Source organism: Colletotrichum higginsianum, chromosome 2, assembly GCF_001672515.1.
Source record: "Colletotrichum higginsianum IMI 349063 chromosome 2, whole genome shotgun sequence".
Classification (NCBI taxonomy): Eukaryota; Fungi; Ascomycota; class Sordariomycetes; order Glomerellales; family Glomerellaceae; genus Colletotrichum; species Colletotrichum higginsianum.
The window spans coordinates 311,671-334,975 of record NC_030955.1 but is presented as its reverse complement, the minus strand read 5'-3'; the positions used below and the strand labels follow the sequence as shown (position 1 = coordinate 334,975).

General features: G+C 57.1%; 10 protein-coding genes across 10 annotated transcripts; 4 read left to right on the top strand and 6 right to left on the bottom strand.

Annotated features, from left to right (window-relative positions):
* Window positions 1–539: 539 nt before the first annotated feature.
* Window positions 540–1,001, top strand: CH63R_01873 (uncharacterized protein; the record flags this gene model as incomplete). Its single annotated transcript, XM_018296848.1, has 1 exon — window positions 540–1,001. One exon carries the CDS (start codon window positions 540–542, stop codon window positions 999–1,001), a length of 462 nt encoding a protein of 153 aa, XP_018161664.1.
* A 680-nt stretch (window positions 1,002–1,681) lies between these two features.
* On the bottom strand, window positions 1,682–1,987 carry CH63R_01872 (uncharacterized protein; the record flags this gene model as incomplete). Its single annotated transcript, XM_018296847.1, has 1 exon — window positions 1,682–1,987. The coding sequence occupies one exon, from the start codon at window positions 1,985–1,987 to the stop codon at window positions 1,682–1,684; it is 306 nt and encodes a 101-aa protein (XP_018161663.1).
* Window positions 1,988–2,334: 347 nt separating this feature from the next.
* CH63R_01871 (uncharacterized protein) lies at window positions 2,335–2,562 on the bottom strand (the record flags this gene model as incomplete). The annotated part of the gene is made up of 1 exon (XM_018296846.1): window positions 2,335–2,562. The coding sequence occupies one exon, from the start codon at window positions 2,560–2,562 to the stop codon at window positions 2,335–2,337; it is 228 nt and encodes a 75-aa protein (XP_018161662.1).
* A 1,113-nt stretch (window positions 2,563–3,675) lies between these two features.
* On the bottom strand, window positions 3,676–4,602 carry CH63R_01870 (DNA repair protein rad5; the record flags this gene model as incomplete). The annotated part of the gene is made up of 1 exon (XM_018296845.1): window positions 3,676–4,602. One exon carries the CDS (start codon window positions 4,600–4,602, stop codon window positions 3,676–3,678), a length of 927 nt encoding a protein of 308 aa, XP_018161661.1.
* Window positions 4,603–6,620: 2,018 nt separating this feature from the next.
* On the bottom strand, window positions 6,621–10,202 carry CH63R_01869 (DNA repair protein RAD5; the record flags this gene model as incomplete). Its single annotated transcript, XM_018296844.1, has 3 exons — window positions 6,621–6,699; window positions 6,763–7,845; window positions 7,894–10,202. 3 exons carry the CDS (start codon window positions 10,200–10,202, stop codon window positions 6,621–6,623), a joined length of 3,471 nt encoding a protein of 1,156 aa, XP_018161660.1.
* Window positions 10,203–10,585: 383 nt separating this feature from the next.
* CH63R_01868 (Squalene/phytoene synthase) lies at window positions 10,586–11,762 on the top strand (the record flags this gene model as incomplete). The annotated part of the gene is made up of 2 exons (XM_018296843.1): window positions 10,586–10,713; window positions 10,796–11,762. 2 exons carry the CDS (start codon window positions 10,586–10,588, stop codon window positions 11,760–11,762), a joined length of 1,095 nt encoding a protein of 364 aa, XP_018161659.1.
* A 454-nt stretch (window positions 11,763–12,216) lies between these two features.
* CH63R_01867 (30S ribosomal protein S6) lies at window positions 12,217–12,736 on the top strand (the record flags this gene model as incomplete). The annotated part of the gene is made up of 3 exons (XM_018296842.1): window positions 12,217–12,240; window positions 12,312–12,343; window positions 12,451–12,736. The coding sequence occupies 3 exons, from the start codon at window positions 12,217–12,219 to the stop codon at window positions 12,734–12,736; spliced, it is 342 nt and encodes a 113-aa protein (XP_018161658.1).
* Window positions 12,737–13,404: 668 nt separating this feature from the next.
* Window positions 13,405–14,020, bottom strand: CH63R_01866 (Defective in cullin neddylation protein; the record flags this gene model as incomplete). The annotated part of the gene is made up of 2 exons (XM_018296841.1): window positions 13,405–13,837; window positions 13,890–14,020. The coding sequence occupies 2 exons, from the start codon at window positions 14,018–14,020 to the stop codon at window positions 13,405–13,407; spliced, it is 564 nt and encodes a 187-aa protein (XP_018161657.1).
* A 3,066-nt stretch (window positions 14,021–17,086) lies between these two features.
* CH63R_01865 (BRCA1 C Terminus domain-containing protein) lies at window positions 17,087–19,834 on the top strand (the record flags this gene model as incomplete). The annotated part of the gene is made up of 3 exons (XM_018296840.1): window positions 17,087–17,191; window positions 17,300–17,627; window positions 17,685–19,834. The coding sequence occupies 3 exons, from the start codon at window positions 17,087–17,089 to the stop codon at window positions 19,832–19,834; spliced, it is 2,583 nt and encodes an 860-aa protein (XP_018161656.1).
* Window positions 19,835–20,610: 776 nt separating this feature from the next.
* Window positions 20,611–22,892, bottom strand: CH63R_01864 (Heterokaryon incompatibility protein; the record flags this gene model as incomplete). The annotated part of the gene is made up of 2 exons (XM_018296839.1): window positions 20,611–22,224; window positions 22,302–22,892. 2 exons carry the CDS (start codon window positions 22,890–22,892, stop codon window positions 20,611–20,613), a joined length of 2,205 nt encoding a protein of 734 aa, XP_018161655.1.
* Between the last annotated feature and the right edge of the window lie 413 nt (window positions 22,893–23,305).

The following is a 23,305-nucleotide window of genomic DNA, read 5'->3' as shown; positions in this document are numbered from 1 at the left end:
GGTTAGCAGCTGCATGAAGCCCACATAATCGTCCCCAGCACGCGGTCTCTCTGCTCCTCCATATCCCCCCCTACCCCATCTTGGCTCGCTCAGTCTCCAGCTTGAGGACATACATACACACAGTCTGGCACTCTACCTCTCCTCCGCATTCGCTGCGCGATGCTGCTCTTGCATATGCGCTCCCCAGCGTCGTCCTCTCGGATTCCATCACTGAATCTCCATCAGCCCAAAGGCGAGTTGTCAGCTGCACCGTCGACTCCCTCCTTCTCTTTTACCCTGCCAATGGCCCATGGCAGCCCATGGCCAGCCCGCGAGGAAGTGGACAGCTCCGGGTTTAAATACGCTTCGCGAGCCTCGAGCATTTTGGCATGCCATGTCCGTCTGTCTTGTCTGCTTTTGTGCTTTACCATGTTTCCATCTCTCTGTCTCTGTTTCTCCGTATTATTTCGGCCTCCCAGCTGCGTGAACCATTGATCATCCACCTGTACTCTACACCTCCTTTTGTCACATTCCGTCCTAGTCAGTCCTAGTCGTGTTGGATGTATATCCCTCTGCCATCCGGCGACCGAGCGCCAAGGAGCTTCGGACCCGAGACGGAGGGCCGTCCACTCGAAGCTTCACGGCCACAAGCTCTCATAAAAAGACAGGTCTCCATCTCTGGTGGACAGACGACCGACCTCACTGTCGGTATCACAGTTGGCGTCGCCGTTCTGATCTTTCTGCTCGGAGCGGGCGCATTCCTCTACTACTACAGGGTATCTCTCAAAAAGATCAGCCGCCGCCGACGTCGTCGCGCACGCCGCAGCCACCATTATCATCACCACAAGTCTGTCAGCTCCAGGAGCTCCAAGAGCTCGGCCGACCACGCCTCGGCATCCCACCCGTCTCCTTCAGCCCCGCCTTCTGCTGCTCCGGCAAGCGCTGCGCCCGCCGACCCTCCCGCCGACCCTCCTGCTGATCCCCCGGCCGATCCACCGGCCGACCCGCCTCCTGAGAAATAGCGAAGCGGGCCAGTTGCGAGTTGATGCTTGGGTTGGAAAACTACTGCTGGCATAGGCGGGAAAAAGGGACAGACGAGTAAGCTTGCGTGCGTCAACACAAAAATTCCTCACTTGATGGTGCTGTACTAACATCAGCAACAGACTTGCTCATCTTACACGTCCATCGATGTGGTGTAAGTTATGTTGGTGTGTGCGACGGTCAGAGGCTTGCTTTAAGCGGGAGTTTGCACATGGGCTAGGGGCACGGCGATTACCAGGCGCCGACGAAACCGACAGTTTCTGCTGACTAGATCAGCATTTTATGTTTGCGGTGTGTATTCTTAGTTGATTGAATTGATCTTGTTTTAGCTTTTGCACTACGTCTATGTCTTCTCGGCTTCTGGACTTGCCTGAGCGTTGAGAATAGACTCTGTCTACGCCTCCCCCATGGTCTCGATAGACTTGATCAGGGAGGGCAAAAAGATGAGGGGGCATCTCTCTCTCTCTCCTCTCTCTCTCTCTCTCACCTCTCTCTCTCTCTCCCCCCCCTCTCTCTCTCTTCCCTCTCTCTCTCCCCTCTCTCTCTCTCCTCTCTCTATCTAATTCATTCTCTGTTTCATTCTCTCTCCCCCTCCCACCTCCCACAAAGGAAACATTCGACGGTGACGGATCCGGTCACCCCTTTTCGCAACCAGATGAGATCAGGCAGCCTCCATCTCATCGTCATTCATGTCCGCCTGCCTCTCTCCGGCAGCCTCCCGCCTCGGGTCTCGAGCCGCTCCCCTGGGCGCCCCACGAAAGGCGGCAAAGAGCGGGGGCCAGCATCTGTCGCCGCCGCCGCTGCCGCCGCCGCCATCCCTCCCGGCGGGAACCTGCTCAAGGCGGAAGTTGGGATCCGCAACCCACCCCGGCCCGAGGTCTTGATCCGGCGCGGGACCGTAGTCGACGAACGCATCACCTCCCATCCCAGCTGCTGGTGCCGCTGCGGCCGATGGGAACATGGGCATGGCGGCCACGATATGCGGCGGCAAGAGCCGGACGGTCGAGCCGGTGTCTTGCGAGGCGTGTTGGTTGTGGCGGGCCGCGTTGGACTGGGGACTTCTTCTGTTCGCCCTGTGGCCGTGTCTGTGGTGCCGTGTTCCGTTTCTGTGGCGGTGGGTGTGGACGTGCCCATGGTGACGGTGGTGGTGCGTCCGTACGCGGGCGCGAGACGGATGCTGATGAGTATGGGTTTGAGTAGTGTGTGTGTGAGCGGCGTATGTAGGGGGAGCGTCCGCCGACCGAGTTTGCGAGTCTCCACCATGGACGCGGCCGGCTTTTGCGTATGTTAGATGTGCATGGAACGTGATGGGAGTTACAAGGGGGGAACGTCTTTCTTGCCTTTGCGTGGCTTCATCCCGAAGGCGTCGTCGAGGCAGTAGTATATGAGGGTAAGGATGATGCAGCCGGCCACGAGCAACCCGACGATCCAGCCCGCCGTGCGGGACTTTTCTTCGTCGCGACGGGCGAGGTGATGTAAGATGGATGCCGCCACCGCTTCGGCGTTGTCTGCGTTGACGATGATGTCTGGGATCGGCGCCATGTTTTCGTAGATTGTCTTTGGCGTTTTATCAAGGAATACCATCAACAACGCACACTGCATTTCTGATTGATGAACTGTCCCAGTCTGAATGCTATGTTTTCTTTCCTCGTCTGGTTCCCTCTCCCCTTTAAATACTCGTCAGAAGAAGTTCCTGTTCAGTCGGACGTCGTACAGGCCCAGAATGGATGGACATGGTGAGTGAATCACGCCTCTCGTCTAAAAAAGGCCCAACGACTGACGGTGGATCGCGTTCTCGCTCTTCCTATAGAGGGAAGCGTCTGATCTTTTATATTGGGCATCTTTTTGAGGGAAAACCGCCTTGTCTCTACCGCAATCCATACGTTTCTATGGGACGAGCTGGAGCGTATCGACGGCCGCCCTCCCGTTGCCTGTCTGCCGCGGCCCGCAAACATGAAGATGGGACGACAACACGCCTCAGTCACAAGCTCCCAACTAGACCAATGGAAGCAGTCAAACGCCCCGTTATCTTCTGTATAAGTTGTCCTCGTGCTGAAGACAACGAAGGCACAAGTATATCTCGCGGGAACCCGTTTCAGGCACGCCCCAAATGGCCAGATATCCCTATCCCCCTTTGACTCACTTGCCCATAATCCCAAGCCGCTAGCATCTGTCGCCCAAGGTCGTACACATCACCAGATGGCCGGTATGTAGACCCCCATCTCAGTCAGTGTTTGTGTTCATGATCTACAGTGTTGCTATTGCTGACCTTGTATCCCCCCTCCCTCTTTAGATGCGTGTGTGTGTGTGTGTGTGTGTGTGTGTGCCCACAGGCAGCAAACACAAGGGGTGGGAAAAGGGTACGACTATTCTATCAATCTATTGTACAAACTTGGATAAAACCATATCGGTTTCCCTCCCTTCCCCTTGATGTGTCGTTTCCCGAAAACTTAAAACCGAACAAGCAATCTGGGTATCGTCGACCAAAGCCGCCGTTGAAATCATGATGGTGGTATCATCTCATCTATCTGTATCGCCGCCCGACGCTCTCCCGCTCTCTCGCTCTTTCGTCTCTCCCCCTCCAATCCAACCCAACCTTGCTCTTCTCGCTCTCTTGTATCTCCTCTCCCCTTCTCGCCAGTCCCCGGAACGCCCTCAGCTCCGCCGCCGCCGACCGCGCCTCTCCTCCCTCCTTTCTTCCCTCTCCCGGATCCGCATCAGCACCGCCCCTATCGCGTCTTGCGTCTTGCCCGACCGCTCCACGAAGGCGTCGTAGAACTCGCAGTCCGGGTGGCCCGGGTGCCGCTCGTTCAGGGAGATGAGGGTGTTGGACAGTGTCTCCAGGCTCTCGACCAGCGGCGCGTAGTCGGTCCCGCGTCCGCGCCCGCGGCCGCCATAACCGTGGCCGTCGTCGCGCTGCTGCTGGTGTCTCGACGGCGACGAGTGCCCGTCGCGGGGGCTGCGACGCCGCTTGCGCTCGCCGTCCTCTTCGTCGTCCTTGCTACCGCCGCCGCCGCCGCCGCTGCCGTCGTCATTGTGGTGGCGGTGACTCCGTCTGCGGGATCGATCCTGGGAACGCTCGCGCGAGTGATTGTATCGGTCCCGGCTGTACGTCCTGTCCCTCCCGCGCCCGCGACCCTTTGCGTTGACTCTCGTATCCTCACGCTCTTCTTGCTCGTCTTCGCCACCGTTGCCGCCGCCGAAGCGGTCCACGGCCTTGGAGAGGATGTTCTTGCCCAGGTGCTCCAGCATCTCCACGTCCAAGTTCGGAACGCCGCCTCTAGCGCGCTCGTCATCGTCGTGTCGACCGTTGCCCCGGGTGCTGAGGCGCCGGTCGTCGCGGTGCTTTCCTCCCTTGTCGTCGTCGCCGCCGAGCTTCTTCATGTACCTGTGAACGGCATATTCGACGAGTCCCCGCGCGAGCGTCTCGAGAATAATTTCGATCTGGCCATGATGGTTCCCTCCTCCTCCTCCACCGCCGTATCGGTCACGGTCACGGTCGCGGTTTCGGTTGCGGCTGCCGCGGCTCGGGGACGGCGCCGTGTTGCGGGAGCGCGTTAGTGTTCGTAGTAAGCCGTCCATGGTGGTGTAAGGTAAAGATGCATCGAAAAAGTGCCCGAAAGTGTGCACTGCTTTTACTGAGCGAGTGTAAGTGTATAAGTGTGTAAGTGAGTAGGAATGAGCGTCAAAGTGTTGGTGTCGGTTTACAATTCGGACAAAAAGAGCCGACCGTCTACTTCTTGTTTCGAGGCTTTCTTGTTCTTCTGCTCTCTTTTCTTATGGTTCGGGAGTGACTCGTGGGTGTTTATTTAGCTTGCGCTCGGTGGTGGCGCTGGCGAGTCGCGGGTCGTCGTGGTCATGTGGTGAAGTGGTGATGGTGCATTTCCCATGTGATTGAATGGCCGCCTGCCCCCAAGTCCTCTTTTTCCCCCGTCGGATGTGAGACACATTCGGGTGGACTCGTGAGTGACGAGAGTCAGTAGGCAGCGATTTCCTTTCTGCAAGCAGAAAAAATTTGTCTTAATATCTTTTCCGTGTTTTGGATGACCTTCGTCTGCTGCAGTTCCGGCGTGCGATATTTTGTCGTGGTGGTGGCTGGTCGTTGGTTGTTGGTGGTGGATGAGGTATAGTGTGAGGCAGCCCAGTGAAGTCGGCAGTGCTTCCTTTAGGCTTCCCTAGCCTTTGGATAATAACTCGCGTGGTTTTATCAGGGGATGGGATTAATAAGGGCACTTTGAGACCTGCAAGGCTCCCGATGAATACTACGGATGGGGTGTGTGTAAGTCTACTGCGTGGTATTGAGTGATGAGCCTCCCTCAGCAGGAAGATCCGGCGATGACAAGCAGGCACCAGGAGTTTTTGGATATTGGCTGTGACTTCGAGTCGACCGCATTCCCTGAGTGGGACATGGTCTTGACAAGTGTCCCAGTCCCGGCGATGGCGCCTCAAGAAACGGCTACTTCAGAACTCATGAGGGCCTCTCGGCACTTTCGTCTGTCCCATCATTAGTATTTCATCTTGAACCAGTTTGCTTCCCACGAAGCAGCTTTATTCTTGAATACATGTGAATGTGTATGAAACAAAACAGTCCACTGTGACACAAAATACCCCTGGGCACCAAGGGAATAAGTGTATTGTTGGCACTTGCGTATTACCTACTGGCACTTATTTTTGCTGTTATACGACATGGTTATCATCTTGCCTCAGAGGGAAGCCCTCCATTCAGAAGCAAGGCGAGTTTCCCTTGCACTAATATCAAACCGCCGCAAGCCGGCCGACTCATCCATATTTCGACACACAAATCCCTTCCCAGTCACGCGTGACACACGTGGATTGCCAAGCCCATATGAGTAGTCGAACCATACCACGCAAAGAAACAAAAAGAGAAAAACAATGGAAGCCGGAGACGAAAGAGCTAATAATGCGCGGTTGAAAAAGGGTGGGGAGAGCGAGTTGAATATTCTCAGGAGATCCAAGCTTCCGTGTCTCCATAATCTCAGAAAATCATGCAAATATAACTATCCTTTCAGAGAAACACCGCGTTAATTCATTGTCAACGTGGATGTTGAAGTTAAAGTAGAGAAATGCAAGAGTTCCAGGATGGAGAGGACTTGATTCCCTGGACAATGTCATCCCCTTCTTCCTTCTCAGTCACCAATGCCCTCTTGAGTCAGACCGCTATTCAACTCAACTCAATGACGATGATCAAGCGTAAAGATCATTGTAAGTAATGCCGCCACAAGTAGAAATCGCATCCCGGCACAAGTCAAGGTTGGCGATAGCCCCATCGCCGACGTTATTGCAATTGTTAATCATGGGCAACAAAATCATATGTGTTCTCAGGCTCATAGAAAGTCCGGTCTACCCACAGTCAGAGTCATGTCTGTCAATTGTACAGTATTTGCGCCTGGCGTATTCTTTTATCGGTTCATACCAAACCTGATCGCCGTAGCCCTCGCTCATGCGATTGCGATACAGGCGGTGTCATCTCATCAACGACACAATCATGCCATCCGGAGCCAATCCCCACCGTTGCGCCTTGCTCATCATCACATGCCCGCCATGCAACACACAAAATCTATTGCCCACATTCCCCCCGTTTAGCTAAGCAGCTCCTTAATGTCCTCAATCCGCTGGAGCTTCTTCTCCTCGTCACTCATCATGCCCAGAGACGTGGCACTAGGCGAGGCAGGTCAGCAAACACACTCCATCCAGCGGTGCAAGAGAGAGGGGACGACTCACATAAACTTCTTCCGGTCCTGGACCCGGAGCATCCTCTCCTCCACGCTCTCCTTGACGATGAAGCGATATACCTTGACCTCCTCGTCCTGCCCCATTCGGTGCACACGATCGATCGCCTGAGCCTCGACCGCAAAACTCCACCAGGGATCCATCATGTAAACACGTTTCGCGGAAGTCAGGTTGAGTCCCACGCCACCGGCGCGGAGACTCAGGAGCAACACGGTGAACGTCTTGGACTCCTGGAACTCGTCCAAGACCGCCGCTCTCGCCTTTTGTGCCATGGAGCCGTCAAGGCGGAGGAATTTGATGTTGACCCGCGCCAGGGCCGGCTCGATGAGCGACAGGAACGACGTGAACTGGCTGAAGACGACCGATTTGACACGCGGGTGCTCCTTTCTGAGCTCGCGCAGAGCCTTGATAAGCGCCACGACTTTGGCCGACGAGTTGTTGATCCCCAACCGCTGCAGGCTGATCTTGGACTTCTGGAACACGTCCGGATCATCGTCATGACGAACGACCTCGAAGAGGTCCCGGTAGTTGATTTCCGCGCGGCAGTTGGGACACGTCGGCACCTTGTGGCGGTCCGTCTGGTGCTTCATGTAGTCCAGGAGACACTTCTTGCAGGCCGAGTGCCAGCATCCAGTGACGGTCTGCTCAATCATTGGCTCTTCGGCGCAGATCGGACACTCGTTTTCGGCCTCGTCACGAATCTGACCGAGGATGTGGGCCCCAAAAGCGGCGGTACCGGATTCAGATTCGGACACCGCGGCCGTGAAATGTTCAATGAGAGAACCCAAGTCCATGTCGTCGGCGAGCCCTGCTGCCAGGTCCGCCGCAGCTCCAGCTTCCACCTCGTCGGCTACTAGCTCCTTGTTCCTCACCAAGACAGGGTGGCAACAGGATTGACGCAGACGCAAGATATGGGCAAAGATACTTGTGAATGCCTTCATGACTGTGCCCGCTTCCACGTTCTCCCGAAACGATTGCTTGGCTCTCGTAAAGATGTAGTCGTAAATCTCCCGTTCTGTCTGGCTCAACTCCACATCGACAATCTCGACGTGCTTTGGAGGCAGCGGGACCAAGCTTTTCGAGGTTAGCAAACGCCCACCAACGAGAGGAGGCGGTACTTACGGTTCACCGTCAGGCGTCTTCATGTCCTTGGTGCGCCTCAGGACCAAAGGCTCCAATACCGTCTGCACAACATCAAGCGCTCTCATGAAGTCCTTGGACTCGAAGGGTACCGTGATGAACGTCTTCCAGAACGAAAAGTTGTTCCAGGGCTCCACGCGTAGGAAACGAACCAGGCTGAAGAGATCCTCCAACTTGTTGACGATTGGCGTTCCAGTCAACACCCATCGGTGTTCGGCGGATATCTCGTAGCAAGCCTTGGCGGTCTTGGACCCTCGGTTCTTGATGTGATGAGCCTCATCGAGAATTACACGGAAGAAGTTCAGGGAAAAGATGCCAGTATGGGCCGACTTGTCGACCTTCTTGGTGGCGACTTGGTTGAACTCCGACAACACCACGCCATAGCTTGTGATGACCACGTCAGGGGCAGACGCCGCGCTCGCTGCGCAGCACAGAGCTTGCAGGTTATTGGCCTTGTCGTTACCATAGTACACTATGGCCTTGAGGGTGCCTTCTTTCGAAGCCTTTTCCGCCTCACTCTGCCACTGAGACAGCAGCGACATGGGCGCCACAACGAGTGTCGTGCATGGTGCCGATAGGATACTCGAGGAATTAGAAGCGAGCCTCGGGAGTTCGTTGACAGATGTTGGAGCGCCGCCACTCGCCTTGGCCAGTTGGGAAATGTCAGATCGGTGGGAGTGAACCAAGCTGAGCATCTGGATCGTCTTGCCGAGACCCATCTCGTCGGCTAAGATACCGCCCAGGCAGTTTTGTTCCTGAACGGGGAAGTCCAGCGACAGGTCACCCGAGTATGGGTTGACGTAGAAGTGTTGCTGGTCTTGGACCTGAAGAAGCTCCTTTTCGTCCGTGTCCTTGAGTGGCCAGGCATATTCCTCCCATAAGGGGTGCATGCTCGGCTCTCTGTTACTCTTCTGGTCCTTCTCTTTTGTCATCATCCAGTGTAGTGCTTGCTTCTGGTATGGTCTCAAGTCCATGGCGAAAGTGTCTGCAGGCTCTGCCTCTGGAGTGTTGAAGTCGAACGATTGGGCTTTGCGGTACAACGCGTCGAGTTGGTCTTGTTCAAGCTCTTCGCCGTCTTCTTGCTCATCAGAAGGAGGGGATGATCCCGGCTCCTTGGTTCCAGGCTTAGAGGAGTCTTTCTCCTTCTTGTCGTCCATCTCAGCGGCTTGAAGCAGACCTTGTCGTTGGTTTTTGCTAGCGGTCGCGTTCGCCCGTGTGGGTTCGAGATTAATCTCCTGCAGCAGCTTCACCAGAGCCACCTGTCGAAGACGCAGCTCCTTCTCCTCTGATGACTCTTTCTCTTCGAAAAACCCAGCCGCCCTGTTGTCGGAGATGGCGAAGCCGGGTCGGTGAAAAGCCGAGGCCAACAGGTAGCATTTCAGCTGGATGAAGACGGTGTCGTTGGTCCGCAGTCGCTCAGGGGCGTACACACATACACCCTCGAACTTGCAGATCTTTTGATCTATCAAGGTCGAGACCCATTCGGCCGTTTCCTTGGCCAACCTGCCAATCTCGAACCCGCTGCCGTTCGTAAACCGCACCATTACGTCAACTCGTCTCGAGGCGGCCGATGCACCACGAGGAGCGACAGTTGTGACACCGAACTTTGTCTTGACCCGTGTAGCCTGGGGCGCCTGGACTTTCTGCCGTTCGATCTTGACGACGTCTCCGTGGTTGAGAAGATTCGAACCGCTGCGGGTAGCCCAGCCTTCGACGCCGAGTGAACCAATGTATCGAGCTTCAGGCATCGTGCGTCTGATGACGGGCTTCGGCGGATCTTCCATCGACAAGTCTGGTGTCGGCAGGTTGGTGGAGGTAGGGGATGGTCGAGCAAAGGAGTTGATGGAGTGAGACTTCTTCTTGAAGTTCTTCCAGGTGCCGTCAAAGTACATATTGACCGCGCGCTCAAGGCTGTTCCCACAGTTGTCCCGAATCACATCCAGTACGTCTGAGGAAACCTTGTCTCCAACGAAGCTCTCAAAGGCTTCCTGGTCAAACGTCATGGCGGACTCTTCGCGTTGGGTATCCAGCGGCGGGGCGGAGCAGTTGGAGGCATCTTCGATCGCTTGGTCGGCGAGGGGAGCGCGAGATCCAGTGGGCGACGAGGGTGGTTTCACATCTTCGCTTTTGGTCTGGGGCGACTCTTCATCGGCATCTCGAAAGAAGCGCTGTTGCGGGTACGCAGGCGGAGTGGGGAGAGCCGGGCTTGACTGATGGCTCACAGCGTCGTCTTCGGCCGTGAAAAATCGTCTCCTCTTCGCCGGAGGCTCGGGAGATCCTGGATATTCCATGACGTTTTATGTTACTGCTGCCATTGAAGAACAGGTAAAGCAGGACGAGTTGAGAGTGTCACTGACATTGAACAAGATGGCAAAAAAGTAACATGGCATACTGTCCCAAAACTGGAAACGCGTGGCAATCGAACCCGGCGCGACAGGATCGCGTCGGGTGATCATGTGACCTCGTGTATGCTAGCGTAATCTCCATTAAAACTCCCTCCTCATAGACGTCATTGCTGGGGTGGTGGCCAAAAGGCTGGACCTCGGGATTTTAGTGTTAGTGCATCCGGGCCGCAAAAAAAAGAAAGGGTCCCACTGCCACTGAGCTGCATCATTTCGCAACGGACAGAAACTCCCGCCCCGACATGGCGCATCACACCAGCGTACTCTCCTGAATGAATCGCACACGGATCGCCGGCCATGGCCTGAGAAGGCTCATCCAGGCTCCTCCACGGGGTACCAGAGGCATCGTCACCGAAGCAGACGTCGTCAAGGCGAGGAAGTACTGTCAGTCGCAGCTTCAGTATGTCCACCTCGTGATCGCGCCTCTTTTCTACCACCCGCCCCCAAATCACTTACCGTTGCTAATGAAACCGTCCCTTCAGACATAGCGACTACGATGCTCACCTAATCAGCCGCCTCGTTCCGGTCCGGACAGCAGACGCCTACCTCGCCCTTCGCAGCCTCAACCTCGAACTTGTCCGCCTCCCGGAGCTCGTCTCGAACCCGGCCATCGGCCAGATGCGCATGCAGTTCTGGCGCGAGTCCATCGACAAGACTTTCGCCGGCAATCCCCCCGCCGAGCCCATCTGCCTGCTCCTTCACCAGGCCCTCCAGGACTTGCGCGCGCGGTCGACCAGCGGCACGGCGAGCTCGATCAAGTTCTGGGTGCAGCGCCTCATCAGAACGCGCGAAAGGCACATGGATAACCGACCTTACGCATCACTGGCCGCGCTGGAGGAGTACGCCGAGAACACGTACTCGACGCTCATGTACGCCACGCTGGCCGCCATGCCGCTGCGCTCAATGCACGTGGACCACTTGGCGAGCCACATCGGCAAGGCGTGCGGCATCGTCGCTGTCCTGCGCGGTATCCCCGTACTCGCGGCGCCCCAGCAGCAACTCGCGAAATCGCACGCCGGACCGGGCGGCGGGCGCCAGGACCCTGCGTTGCTGCTCCCGCTTGACGTCATGGCCGAGGCCAACCTGCGCGAGGAGGACGTCTTCAGGTACGGCCCGCAGGCGGAGGGGTTCCAGGACGCCGTGTTCGCGGTGGCGACGCGGGCCAACGACCACCTCATCACGGCGCGCGAGATGCTCAAGAGCCTCCAGGCCGGTCAGGGAGCCGGACACGAATTTGAGCACCAGGGCGAGGCGGAGCATGTGTACGAGCACGAAGAAGACGACACGCAGCGGGATATCCGGCGTGGCTTCGGCGTGCTGCTCGAGTCGGTGCCGGCTCAGGAGTACCTCACGAATCTTGAGGGGACCAACTTCGACCCCTGGGCTGTGAAGGCGAGCTGGAAGCTCCCTTGGCGTTTATGGCGGGCCACGAGCAAATATCAGATCTAAGAGCCGACCATCGTGTCATTCGTTTGCAGCTCACCTGTTTAGCGAGGTTGCACTGGTGCTGGCTGACTTATATAATGTAGTATATCACTGTAAAACTAGCTTTGGCCTTCATATAAATGGCCGTGTAAACCTACCTTGTGTAACTTTACTCCATTAAGCCAATTCGTTTCTTTGTATATTTGAAGCATATCGCGCGAGACCCTGTTGATGACAATCTCGCCACCTCGATTGGCCAATCCGTCTGCAGGAACAGTGCGGATGGGCCACGCTACACTGCCGTGGCTGAAGCTCCTCTGCTGCCACGCTCTCCCCCTGTCTGCTGCCTCAGCCACATCCCGGAAAATTCCATCCTGTGGCGCATGCCACCCCGAAATAATTTGGCAGTTCGCAATCGCAAGCTAGAGCTCTCCGAACGTCGAACCATCTCTGTTAGAGCGTCAATGTCGATCACAAGATGTTGTACGAACTCATAGGAATTGTAAGTCGCTCGCTGTGCCTCCCGCAAACTATTGTTCCTTGACGGTTTGAGATGACTAACGCCGTCTATAGGTGCGACCTGGCAGTCTTGCCGAGGTGAAGGAGTACGCGTTCCCTATATTCCATCCCCATCACCTCTGTGTCCCTTTCGTCCCTCGAGCGCAACGCTCCCACTGCAAACAAGACCACGTTCTAACCCATACCCTTCCAGAATCGCCCTCACCGCCGGCCAAATCGTTCTCCGCAACGGCGGCGTCATCCGCGGCATCTCCAACTGGGGCGTCTTCGCCCTGCCGCGCCCCATCTCCAAGGCCCAGATGAAGCACAAGGCCGGCCACTACTTCGTCATGCGCTACGACGCCTCCTCTTCCACCCACACCGACATGCGCACCACCATCAACCTTGACCCCCGCGTCATTCGCACCGCCCACGTCAAGCTCGGCGACGGCAAGCTCGAGACCACAGCCCGCTTCGGCGAAGTCAAGTGGGACCGGTAGACATCCCCCCCGGCTCCGGGAGGGCTGGAATGGCATACCGTACGGCATGAAAGAGAGATGAAACAGAAGAGCAAAGTCACGATCGCGCTTGTAGAGAGGGACTGGGGTTGCAGATGTAGTCTGGAAGACGGGGATGATGGAATCTCCCCCCGCGCCGGGTGGCTGAGAAGCAGCATCAAACCGGTGGACGGTGTATGATACGAGAACACCCCGAGCCGGTGCCGGGAACATTGGATTGCACATGTAAAAGGCCGACGACTGCTCGGCGTGTACAATTACGTGGCACGCCACTGACACAATAGACGGAAGAGGTTTCCAACCCACCCACAGCCGGTCTTGTGACAACATTCCAGTCTCTTGTTGTGAGAGCCGCCACTTGGGATCACATAAGTTGGTGTCAATCTGAAGTCTGTTCATAACTGCATGCGCTAGGCTAATGCTGAAAATCCCCATGCGCTGGTTATGATGCCCAGCACCGTTCCGCTGACGCCTGCTCCCATGGTTCGAGCGGCCCATGCTGTCAACGGACAGCCCGCTTCTATGTGCCAAGTATGAATGTGCGCTGAATCATGTTCCGTCCTCTTGTCGTCGGAATCATTCCAGTCATTATCACAGCCTTTTGGTCGTCGGTTTCGTGGCCTTGAGGGAAGGCTTATTCGCCATGACCTCTAGGCATCCAAATCCATCGTCTCGGCCTTGCCGACTCCTTTTTCCTTACACCAAGCCACAAAGTCATCGACCACGCTTGGCCACGCGCCGTCTTCGCTCCAGAACGACAAAGTCTCGTCCGCCATCGATCTGATTGCGAATTCGAGGATCTGGTTCCACATGTCGCGGTTGACAGATCGCGTCCACTTCTCTTGGAGGAACTGTAACCACAACTCCAACCAGTCATGGTTCTTGGTCTGCCACAGCAAGCCAGGAGCCGAGAACAGGACGTTCCAGTAGACAATGGCAAGCTCGAGGTTAAGAGCCTTCTGATTGTCCTCCTTGCTGGCGACAAAGGTGTGCCGATAAACCTTTCTGAAGTACCCCAGGTCGGTCGCGAGACTGTTTACCAAAGACTTGATGTGGGCGACGTGCGCTTGACGCGTCGCGGCGCTACACACTGGCTGTTAGTCGCATAAGCTTGATGTTGCAAGGATCGTCTTACCCGGTTGCCTTCCAGCCGTCGACGTAGCCTTTTCTCGTCAGCTCGCCCACAGCAGGTGCCTGAAGAAGCTCCATGACGACGAGAAGTTCGGCATTCTCGAGGTTGATGCCCAAGTCCTGAAAGTACGCCATAGTCGAATCGAGACCTAGGCTGTCCTTCGCATCCTTTGAGTCATCTACCTAGTGTTAGCAGTGTCAAGACAGAGACGGCTCCGTGGTCTGTACCCCTGAGCTTGTCGAACATCTGGTTCAATGAGGTGTCGAGTGCTGAAGTGGTGGGTGTGGAAGTACCGCTGCCGCCAGAGAAGTACCTGATGGTGAAATGTTAGCTCCTAGTCCAGACGGTCGGCGATGGTGGCTACTGAAGCAGCGCAAGACGATATAAAATATGGTTAGGCTCCGCAAAGATACAAGTCAGCTGGCAACTTTGCTCAGGACACGTCAAAAGTGAATGGGTGGAATACCCAGGCTGGTTCTTCTCTTCGATAACAAGTGCGTTTTGGGGTGTTTTCCGTTTGGAGGGCCATAATTTCAGGCTCTTGGCGGGCAACGCGCTCTTGACCCCTTTCCAGCCCATCTTATCGCAGGCAGATTGTATTCTCGGCGTCGGTCAACCCTCAGAATGCAACAAGAGGCTCACAAGCGCAACACGGGTTGAGCATGTCGACTATGAACAAGACTAAGCAAAAGGAAGAGCTGGAACACGGGCGAGATGTGTGTTTGTCGGACCTGCAGTCGAGTTGCCGGGATGTTCGGGTAGACTGAGTGACGGTTGCCGGGCTTTCCTTTCAAAGAACCGTTGTGATGACCGTGTATGAGTGGCACCAGGATGGCAGCCAGTCCAGTCCGTGAGGCGAGGCGCTGGTGCCAACTAGGTCGGCCAATGGACAAGAACTGGTCGGTCATAGCAGGCCGAGTGGCGGCTGCCACGGCCGTTGGTTCCTTTAAGGGCCATTTTAAGTGCAGATTGAATGTTTCAGGAGCATTTGGCTGTCGGCGTCGACTCGGCCTTTCTCCTGCTGTGCGGGTAACCCTGCATCCCGAAAAGGAGAATCGATTGTGACCTCGTAACTGCGGAGGTGCCTTTGTTCGGGGGATGCGGTGCGGTGCAGCGCAGCGCTTCGAGGAGGGGAACCCCCCGCAAAAGGGTATATCAGACCGAGCCGGCGACCAAAAGAAGGTTAAGTACCAACGTCGTGTTCATGCGCTGCGCTGCAGGCCCAATTGCCCGAGAAGGGCCGGCGCAGGATGGAGCCCGATGGGAAGATGGTCCGAAGGGAAACATTCAAAAGAGCGGTAACTGCAACTGGCGACGGCGGACCCGACGAAGCAAGACAAGCAACGACGGGCTCGACGGAACGGAACGAAACGAGACGAAAATCGAGGCGGAGACAAAGAAGAAAGAAGCCCATGCTGCTCATGGGAAGATTGCACTTACGCATCGACAGCTTCGTTCAGCTTGTAGCTGGCATTCTTGAGATACTAGTTGCCGTACATAGTCAGCACTCCGTCCTCATCGGTCAATGGCCAGTTTAGGTCGTCATCTCCCAGCTGCCCCCTCCGCCGCCAAGCAAACTGCCACTTGTGGCCGGTCAACGCACGCAGCGCAGCGCAACACCGGGTAGTGAGACACAACAGGCCTGAATGTTTCTTCGTCCTCCCAGCGACATGGATCCCACGACAGGACCATTCGGGCAGGACGACAAGGGAGGGCAAGATCAAGAGGGCAAGCGGAAGCAGGGAGCAGAGCTGCAAGACGACCGGAGGAGGCACCGATTTGAATGTTCTTCGGTTCAGACATACCCGTTGCGCAGTTCGATCGCTGGCGCCAGTCAGCTGGACGAACTGTGTCGTCATGGCCTTCTGGGAGGTCGACGAGGGAGGCATTTTGACGGCAGAAGCTCCACCTCAGTCTGGCCCGCAGTATCGCTGCTGGAAAGGGTTTGTTCAGAATCGGCGACCGAGGTGACCTGAGGAGGGGGGAGGGGGTCGCGTGACGCAATCGGTCACTGTCGAGTCTCGTTAACGATTTGCGACGGGGGCGGGAAAGTCGGGAGAGTCGCAGTCCAAGGTGCAAGGGCCGTCGGTAATGTCTGTCGTCGTGAATGGGGGCGTGGGCGTGGACGTGGGCGTGAGCGATTAGGTCGACTACGCAGGGCTTGCCGTATGTCGGACGCAATGTTTAGCGTACGAGTAGGTTGTCGTCCGAGAAGTAAGTAGGAGGTGAGAAGATGCACTGGTTCGAATGGAAGGGAAGGCGTGGAGTGGAAAAGAGGCTTTGGGAGGGGAGCAAGGCTGAACCTCAGGATGGTGGGGTAATAACAGCCACAGAGCGGCGGCGGCAGCGGCAGCGGGAGCCATCATGGCGGGGCATTTTATGGCTCCGAGTGCCTGCCTAGATAGAGGCTATTTAGGTTCTGTAGCTACCTAGCTAGATAGTAGGCAGTCACTCAGTCCCATCCCGTCCCTACAACGTTCCCTAGCTAGCCTCTTGCTCACTTCCATGCCTACACTCACTTTCCTAAGGCAATGTCTTCATCAGGCTCTTATTGAGTACACCCGCCTGGAGGAACCATAACAGTACAACAAGCCTTTAAGCTTATTTGTCTTGTTACAGCTGACCCAGGCTACACCGATTATGGGTCTCTAATCTTGATGGTTAACACTTACGATGCATGTCACCTTGGAGAGTTTTCGCATCTTGTTTCGCACAAAATTGCCATACAACCCGCCGGTACTTGGTAATTTAATGGCTCCGGTGAGAAATCTGTAGGCTTTTCGTTTTGTAAAGCTATTCGTAATCTGTTTCAACACTCATGGCTTACACGCCCACTCGCTCACTCACTTACCAGGCCCCATGGAATGGTGCGAATTTTTGCGCTAGCACGGTAGCAAAGCTCGACTTTAGCGCTGCAATAGCAGGCGCTGAACCTGGAGTGGCACAGTGCAAGACTATCACACGCTGAATGTCACTAAGCTACCACGCACAATGACCGCTACACCTACCTGGCAACCAGTTTAATTGATTGCGGCAGGCAGCAGACGCGACTTTCTCCTTCGACGCGCCGCCGTCCCGTCACCTGAAAGAACATCGAGAGCGCCTCGAACTATCACCACACCAAGCCCTAGCATTCTGCCCTTTCATATCGTTCCCACACTACGCCTCTTGCGATTACACAACTACCGACATGCCATAAAATGGAATCTCTACACCCTCGGGACTCAAGCGAGCCGCCGGTTGATCCTGCGCAACCTTTCAAGGCCGTCGTCGTGTGTTGCACCAGCATCCCGCCAGACCAGCGAGTAAGTCATCGCGATGCACATACGTTCGGCCCTATCCCTCTGCCAGGTCCTGCCTTCTTTTCACGTGTGGCTCTTTGTATGGACCATTTTCTCTGACATGCTCCGCAGACCCAGATTGCCAAAAGGACAGAGGAGCTCGGCGGCATCCACAAGTACGATCTGACCCCCGACGTAACCCATCTCGTTGTAGGCGACTACGACACGCCCAAGTACCGCCATGTCGCCAAGGAACGAAACGACGTCAAGACGATGGACGCCAGGTGGATTGACGTCGTGGGAGATTTGTGGATGGAGGACGCAGAGATCGACTTTGCCGCCCTGGAGCGAGAGTGGCAGTTGAAGCCACTCGAGACGTGCGGCCATGTCGTCGATGCTACGAACCCTGCCGAAGCTAAGCGCGGAGCCTTGCTACTTTGTATGACAGGCTTCGACGATCGTGAGTTGGTGTTCTTAGGTTTCCACACATTGCAATCCATTTACTGACACACCACAGCCGACCAGCGCGCAAGCATCATCGAAAAGATCACGGCCAACGGCGGCGCCTACACCGGCGATCTGACGAAACGAGTCTCCCATTTGATCGTCGCCAAACCCGAAGGAAAGAAATACAAGGCCGCCAGGTCATGGAACATCCGCACCGTATCGCTGGCATGGCTGGAACAGAGCATCGAACGCGGCATGATCTTGGATGAGCAGTGTTTCGACCCCTCCATGCCCCCCGAGGAGCAAGGCCAGGGCGCGTGGAACAAGGCCAACCCGCGGAGGGTGTTATCGGCCAAGAGGGCGAGGTCGGGCGTCGTGGAGGGGGGTCAGAGGAAGCTGAGGAAGACGGCGAGCATGAAGCTCAGCAGCCAAAGAGACACGCTCTGGGGCGATATCCTCGGCAGCAAGACCATCAGCGAGCCCTCCGCGCTCGGTGACAGAGCCGACAAGATCGAGGTCCAAGACTCGGGCGTCCACGACCGCATGGTCCAGCCCGCCCCCGACGCAGGCATCTTCTCGGCGTGTTACTTTTTCATGGCCGGTTTCGAGGCGTGGAAATCAAAGATTCTGGCCGAGACAATCGTCTCCCTGGACGGACAAGTATGTGATACTTTCGAGGGCATGGTCTCCAAAGGCTACGAGGTCACCCCGAGTCGTAGATTTCTCATCGTACCACAAGAGTCGCAGCCGTCGACACACTTCCAGCTTCCTCCCGCGCACGCCGACAAGATCCAGATAGTGACCGAGTTCTTTGTCGAGCGGTGCTTGCATAACAAAGCCTTGTGCGATCCTGATACCCACGCCCTGGGCCGCCCCTTTCCCCTGTTTCCCATCCCCGGCTTCGACAACCTGTCCATTTGCACGGCGGGCTTCTCCGGCATCGACCTTCTCCACGTGGAAAAGGCTGTCAGGCAGATTGGTGCCAGGTTCGCAGCGAGACTCAACGAAACTACTTCGGTACTAGTGTGCCGGACCCTCACAGATACGAGAAAGGAGAAGCTCAAGTTCGCCCTTGACAACGACATCCCCATCGTCAGCCCGGACTGGCTATGGGAGTGCATATCGACGGGCTACAAAGTGCCGGTGAAGGAACACATGTTTCCATCGCTGAAACAGGCTCCTGAGCTCCAGCCCAAGCCAAAAGCCAGGGATACCAGGGAAGAAATGAAGCAGGCCTTTCAGAGGACACGATCGGAGCCTATCTCTCATGCCTCAAGGAGGCCAGCCGCCAGACACTCGACTGTTGCCGGAGGCATCGACACCAGCGCCTTCCAAGACGATGACTACCAGAAGCCTTCGGACACACAGAAGCCGGCGCCGGCTATAGCAGAGGGCTTGGTCATGGCCTTTGCAGAGCCGGGGAGAGAGTCCGCAAAGGTGGACTTGGCTGCCTCGTTACAATTCCAGACTGCCAAAACACACCAAATGGACAGCTTCGGCGCAGGAACCGTGGCGCCGCCGCTATCAAACATGACTTCAAACACGCTGAATAAGGCGCCACACACTGAGCCAACGACCAAAGCCCCCAGGACGCTGGTCAGAACCACGAGCGTAGCCGACAGCATGGGGCCGACGCCTACTCCCGTCGGGGAGGAGCCAGCCCCTGTCGAAGACCAGGTCAACCCAGTGCCGGCGGCCGAGGAAAACCAAGTCGAGACGAGGCCGAAAGAGGCGGAGGAGGCGGAGGAGTTGAAGAGGCAGAGAGACGCTCAAAAGGCGGCCGAGAAGGAGGCCTTGACTTCCAAGCTAGCATCCCTCATCGACTTCAAACGCAGCTCTGAAAGCGTGCTCGAGGAAGAGAACTCGGGCCAGCAGTCAAGACGTCCTCGCAAACGGCTATTCGGAAGGGCCATCAGCAACGCGTCGGCAGCATCTAGTGGAAGCACCGAGTCGCGCATGGACTCGATGGGCCGCACGGCAGACGACTATCCGCCGCTGCAGGACGCCGAACATCAGCAGCCGCCGTCGACGCAGATCCAGTACCAGGACCCTGGTGCCCAGCAGCACCGGGACAAGATCATCAGCAAGATGCGCGGCGGGGACGGCAAACCCCCCGCTGTCAGTAGCCAGACGACCAAGAAGAAGATCACGACGATAGGGGGCTTCGACTTTAGTGACGAAGCGAGGCCTGCCACCGGCAGGCAGCTCCGGCGCAAGTAGCCGCCGAGTTGTTGGTGTCTTTTTCTAATGGCGGCCCGCATGTTGTTTGGGATTTTGCATAGAACCGTTTGGGAGTTCAAGTCGCTCGGAGTATCGTCAGGATCATTCATTCACCATTCATTCGCCCTAAGGGGGCGTTGGCCAGCGAGGAAAGGATGGCGTTGTACAGCATGACAGCGCATGGACGACGACGTCAAGACAAGGGGGGGAGGGAGGTGGGATGGAGGGCTACGGGATATCAATGGATAGATGTGTTTATAGCAGACGAGAAAACATCAATCTGGGTATCTTTGATTTCATCATATATCTGGTACATCTACATCTCCCTCCCCCCCTGACCTTCGTCTCTTACAGCTCGACAGTCCTCCCCTCTTGGCACAAGGTATCATGATGCGTTTCTCGAAACAGCTTAACAGGACAAAGGAAAAAGAAAAAAAGGGAGTCAAGCATGAGTCTGAATTTTGGGTTTGGGGGAGCCTTTTTTTTTGTTTCTTCTCTTTTTCCCCCCTCCCTTCCCTCCCGAGCGTGTCGTTGAACGTCCTGTATTCCGATGATGGATGGTCTGTTGATGCATTTGAATGTACCCCTTGGGCGCAGCCCTGAGGTGTGAAGGGTATGTCTGAACAAAAAAAAAACGATAACCCCTTCCCCCCCAAAAAAGAACGCTGCTAACAGTTTGGTACAGGAGGGGGAGCAAGTCCCATTCAACACAGAAAGCGCATGGTTCATCGTACAAGTGGTGTGGCCATCCGAGAGGAAGACGGCGCGCGAGGGGCCTACAACACGGACGCAGCCTCGGTCAGAACACTCAGTAGACTGGCCGCGGCGCCGCCGATGCCCACGGCGCCCAGCGTCTCGCCCCAGGCCTTCTTCTTGTCGCGCCTGTCGCGGTCCGAACGCTCGCGGTGGTGGCGGCCGGGATAGTGGTCGCGGTCGCGGTGTCTGTCCCTGTCGCGATCTCTGTCCCTCTCTCTGTCGCGATCCCTGAACCCGTCGCGGTCGCGGTCCCGATCTATATCTCTGTCTCTGTTCCTGTCGCGGTCTCGGTCTCGCTCGCGCTCGCGCTCGCGATCCCTGTGGTGCCCGTCGCGGTCTCTGCTGCCACGGTCCCGATCGCGGTCCCGGTCCCTGTACTCCCGTCGAGGGGGCCGTCTTCTCCTCGGGTCGCGGTCGTCGCGGTAGGAGCGCGGCGACGACGAGGGCAGGGCGTTCGGGTCGAGCTCGTGCGGCTCCGGGTCGAAGCGCACGTGGTTCTCGTTCTTGTTCTTAAGGATCGGCTTCGGCTGGACCGTCGCGGCGGGGGATGTGCCCTTCTCCCGGTCGGACGACGGCGGTGGGACGATGTAGTAAGTCTTGTTGCCCTTCCGATCGTCGTCTGGGTAGCTCCCGTCGGAGGAGTTGTCGGAGGAGTCCCAGAGGGGGTCATCTGATGATGAGGCGGGCGAGTCGCCGCGGCGCTTGGGGGAAGGGTGGCTCGTCGGCGCGGCGTTACTACCGCCACCACCGCCACCATCACCTCCTTCTACTCCTCCAGCACCGCCGTTGCGGCGCCTTGAGGAGCGTGCCGCGCGGGCCTCGGCGGAGAGGCGGGCGTAGTTCGTGATTTCCTCGCGGGTGAGAACGCCGAGGACGGCGACGTAGTCCGGACGCGCTTCGTAGCGGACGCCGGCTCGCTCGAGAATCTCGGGGGAGACGAGGGCGCGGCGGATGCGTGTCCACTTGGCCTCCATGGGGATGCCCATGCCATAGCGATCCGGCGCGATTCGGGTCTGGGATGTCCGCGGGGAGGCGCCGTAGGACGACGGGGGAGGGCCTCCTCCGCCGCCGACATGAGATGGCATAGGGGGCACGAAGCGCGGTGAAACACCAAAGTTTTTGTAGTTGTTATTGTTGTTGGGGGAAGATGGGGAGAAGTCGGCGGCTGCGCGGGCGGCGGCCACGTCTGGTGGGAGGTAACGGGTCGAGGGGGACGCCGAGGACGGTGACGTGCTGTAGTTTTGCGCGGCGGCCGAGAGGCGAAGGTTCTCCATGCCGTTGTTGACCGTGTCCATGGCCATCAGGTCGCGGGTCGAGATGAGCGCCAGAGAGTCGTTGTGGTCGTCCTCCGCATCGTTCTCCCGCTCGTACATCGATAGAGTGCTGTACTGGTTCGGCATGGCGGGTGCGGACCGCTGGCCTCTTGCTGCTGCCGGCGCGTACCGTTCATCGTATGAGCCGTACGTCTCTCCTGTGTCGTGGCCGTCTCGGTGTGGGAGGGACGCCGGGGTGACGGCCATGGCCGGATTGGAGTGTGAGCGCTCCTGGGCGAGAAGGCCGCGGACTGAGGGCGGTGCCGTGGCGTCGTTGCCAGTTGATTCCTCCAGCTCGCGGATATAGGCACGCAAGACCTCCTGCGTTCCAAGACATGTTAGTCATGTTTCCGGTTCGGATACTTGCTCACGGCGCCTGTCCACGATCGCGTCCGTACCTTGTTCTTCCGCAAGACGTCCTTGGAGAACCCCTCCTTTTCCAGCTCTGTCCGGAACTGCTGCCACAGGTCCTCGTCGTCCTCGCTGATGCCGCTGTCTCTCCTCGCAAACAACCGCGCGGCGATGGCGTCGACCTTGTCTTTGATGTTATCCAAGTTTCCCCCTTGCTCGTCCACGATACGTTGGGCCTTGCTGGGATTGTGCAGCTGCACCGTATCGAGAAACATGTCGATGTTAGTCTTCTGGTTCGCGAGCTTGGTGCGGATCATGGCGACCATGTCCAGCTCGCGCTCCTCGAGGCGGGTGGCCTCGCCATACTTTTCGAGTATGGTCTCGAGCTGCTTAAGGGCGAAGTCGCAGTCCTCGACGAGGGGCGCAAGCTGGCGCGCATAGACGGACGACGCGTCCGAGTTGAGGAGCGAGTCCGGATCCTCGGACTCAACCCTGAGGTGCTTGAGGACGGTGTGCAGGCGGCGGACGACGGTCGATACGTCTGCAAAGTCGGGTCCGGACGTCTTTGCGCGGCGGTAGAGGGCACGCGCAAAGGCGTCGACGACGCTGAGGTTGGGGACTGGGTTGCCGTTGCTCATCACGGCGGAGTGATGGGGCCGTTGGTGGTTGTGGTCAGTACTGGTGGTGTTGACTCGCTTGGTGCGCGAGCTACTTGTCCTCTGGTGAAGTTGTATACAACGTTCTTGCTGGCGGTCGTGGTAGTAATAACGGGCAAGCAAGTGTCAATGAGATGGGGAGAGGAGAGAGACGGGTTCCCCTTCCAAGCCCTGCACGTTCGCGGGACGGTGGCCGGTGTAATTCTACTCGAACGCCGCGTCGGGTTGTGATCGACGGGAAATACGCAATAGGGAGGGCGGGCTAAGACCAGGGAAAGTGATGAAGGTCAGGAACAGCAGTCGAGCAGTGGCATCAGAGGAGCGGTTGCGAGGGTCCAGTTAACCAGGGTGGTGTGAGTGAGTGGGAGAAAGTGGGTGACGAGGTGACGGAGGAT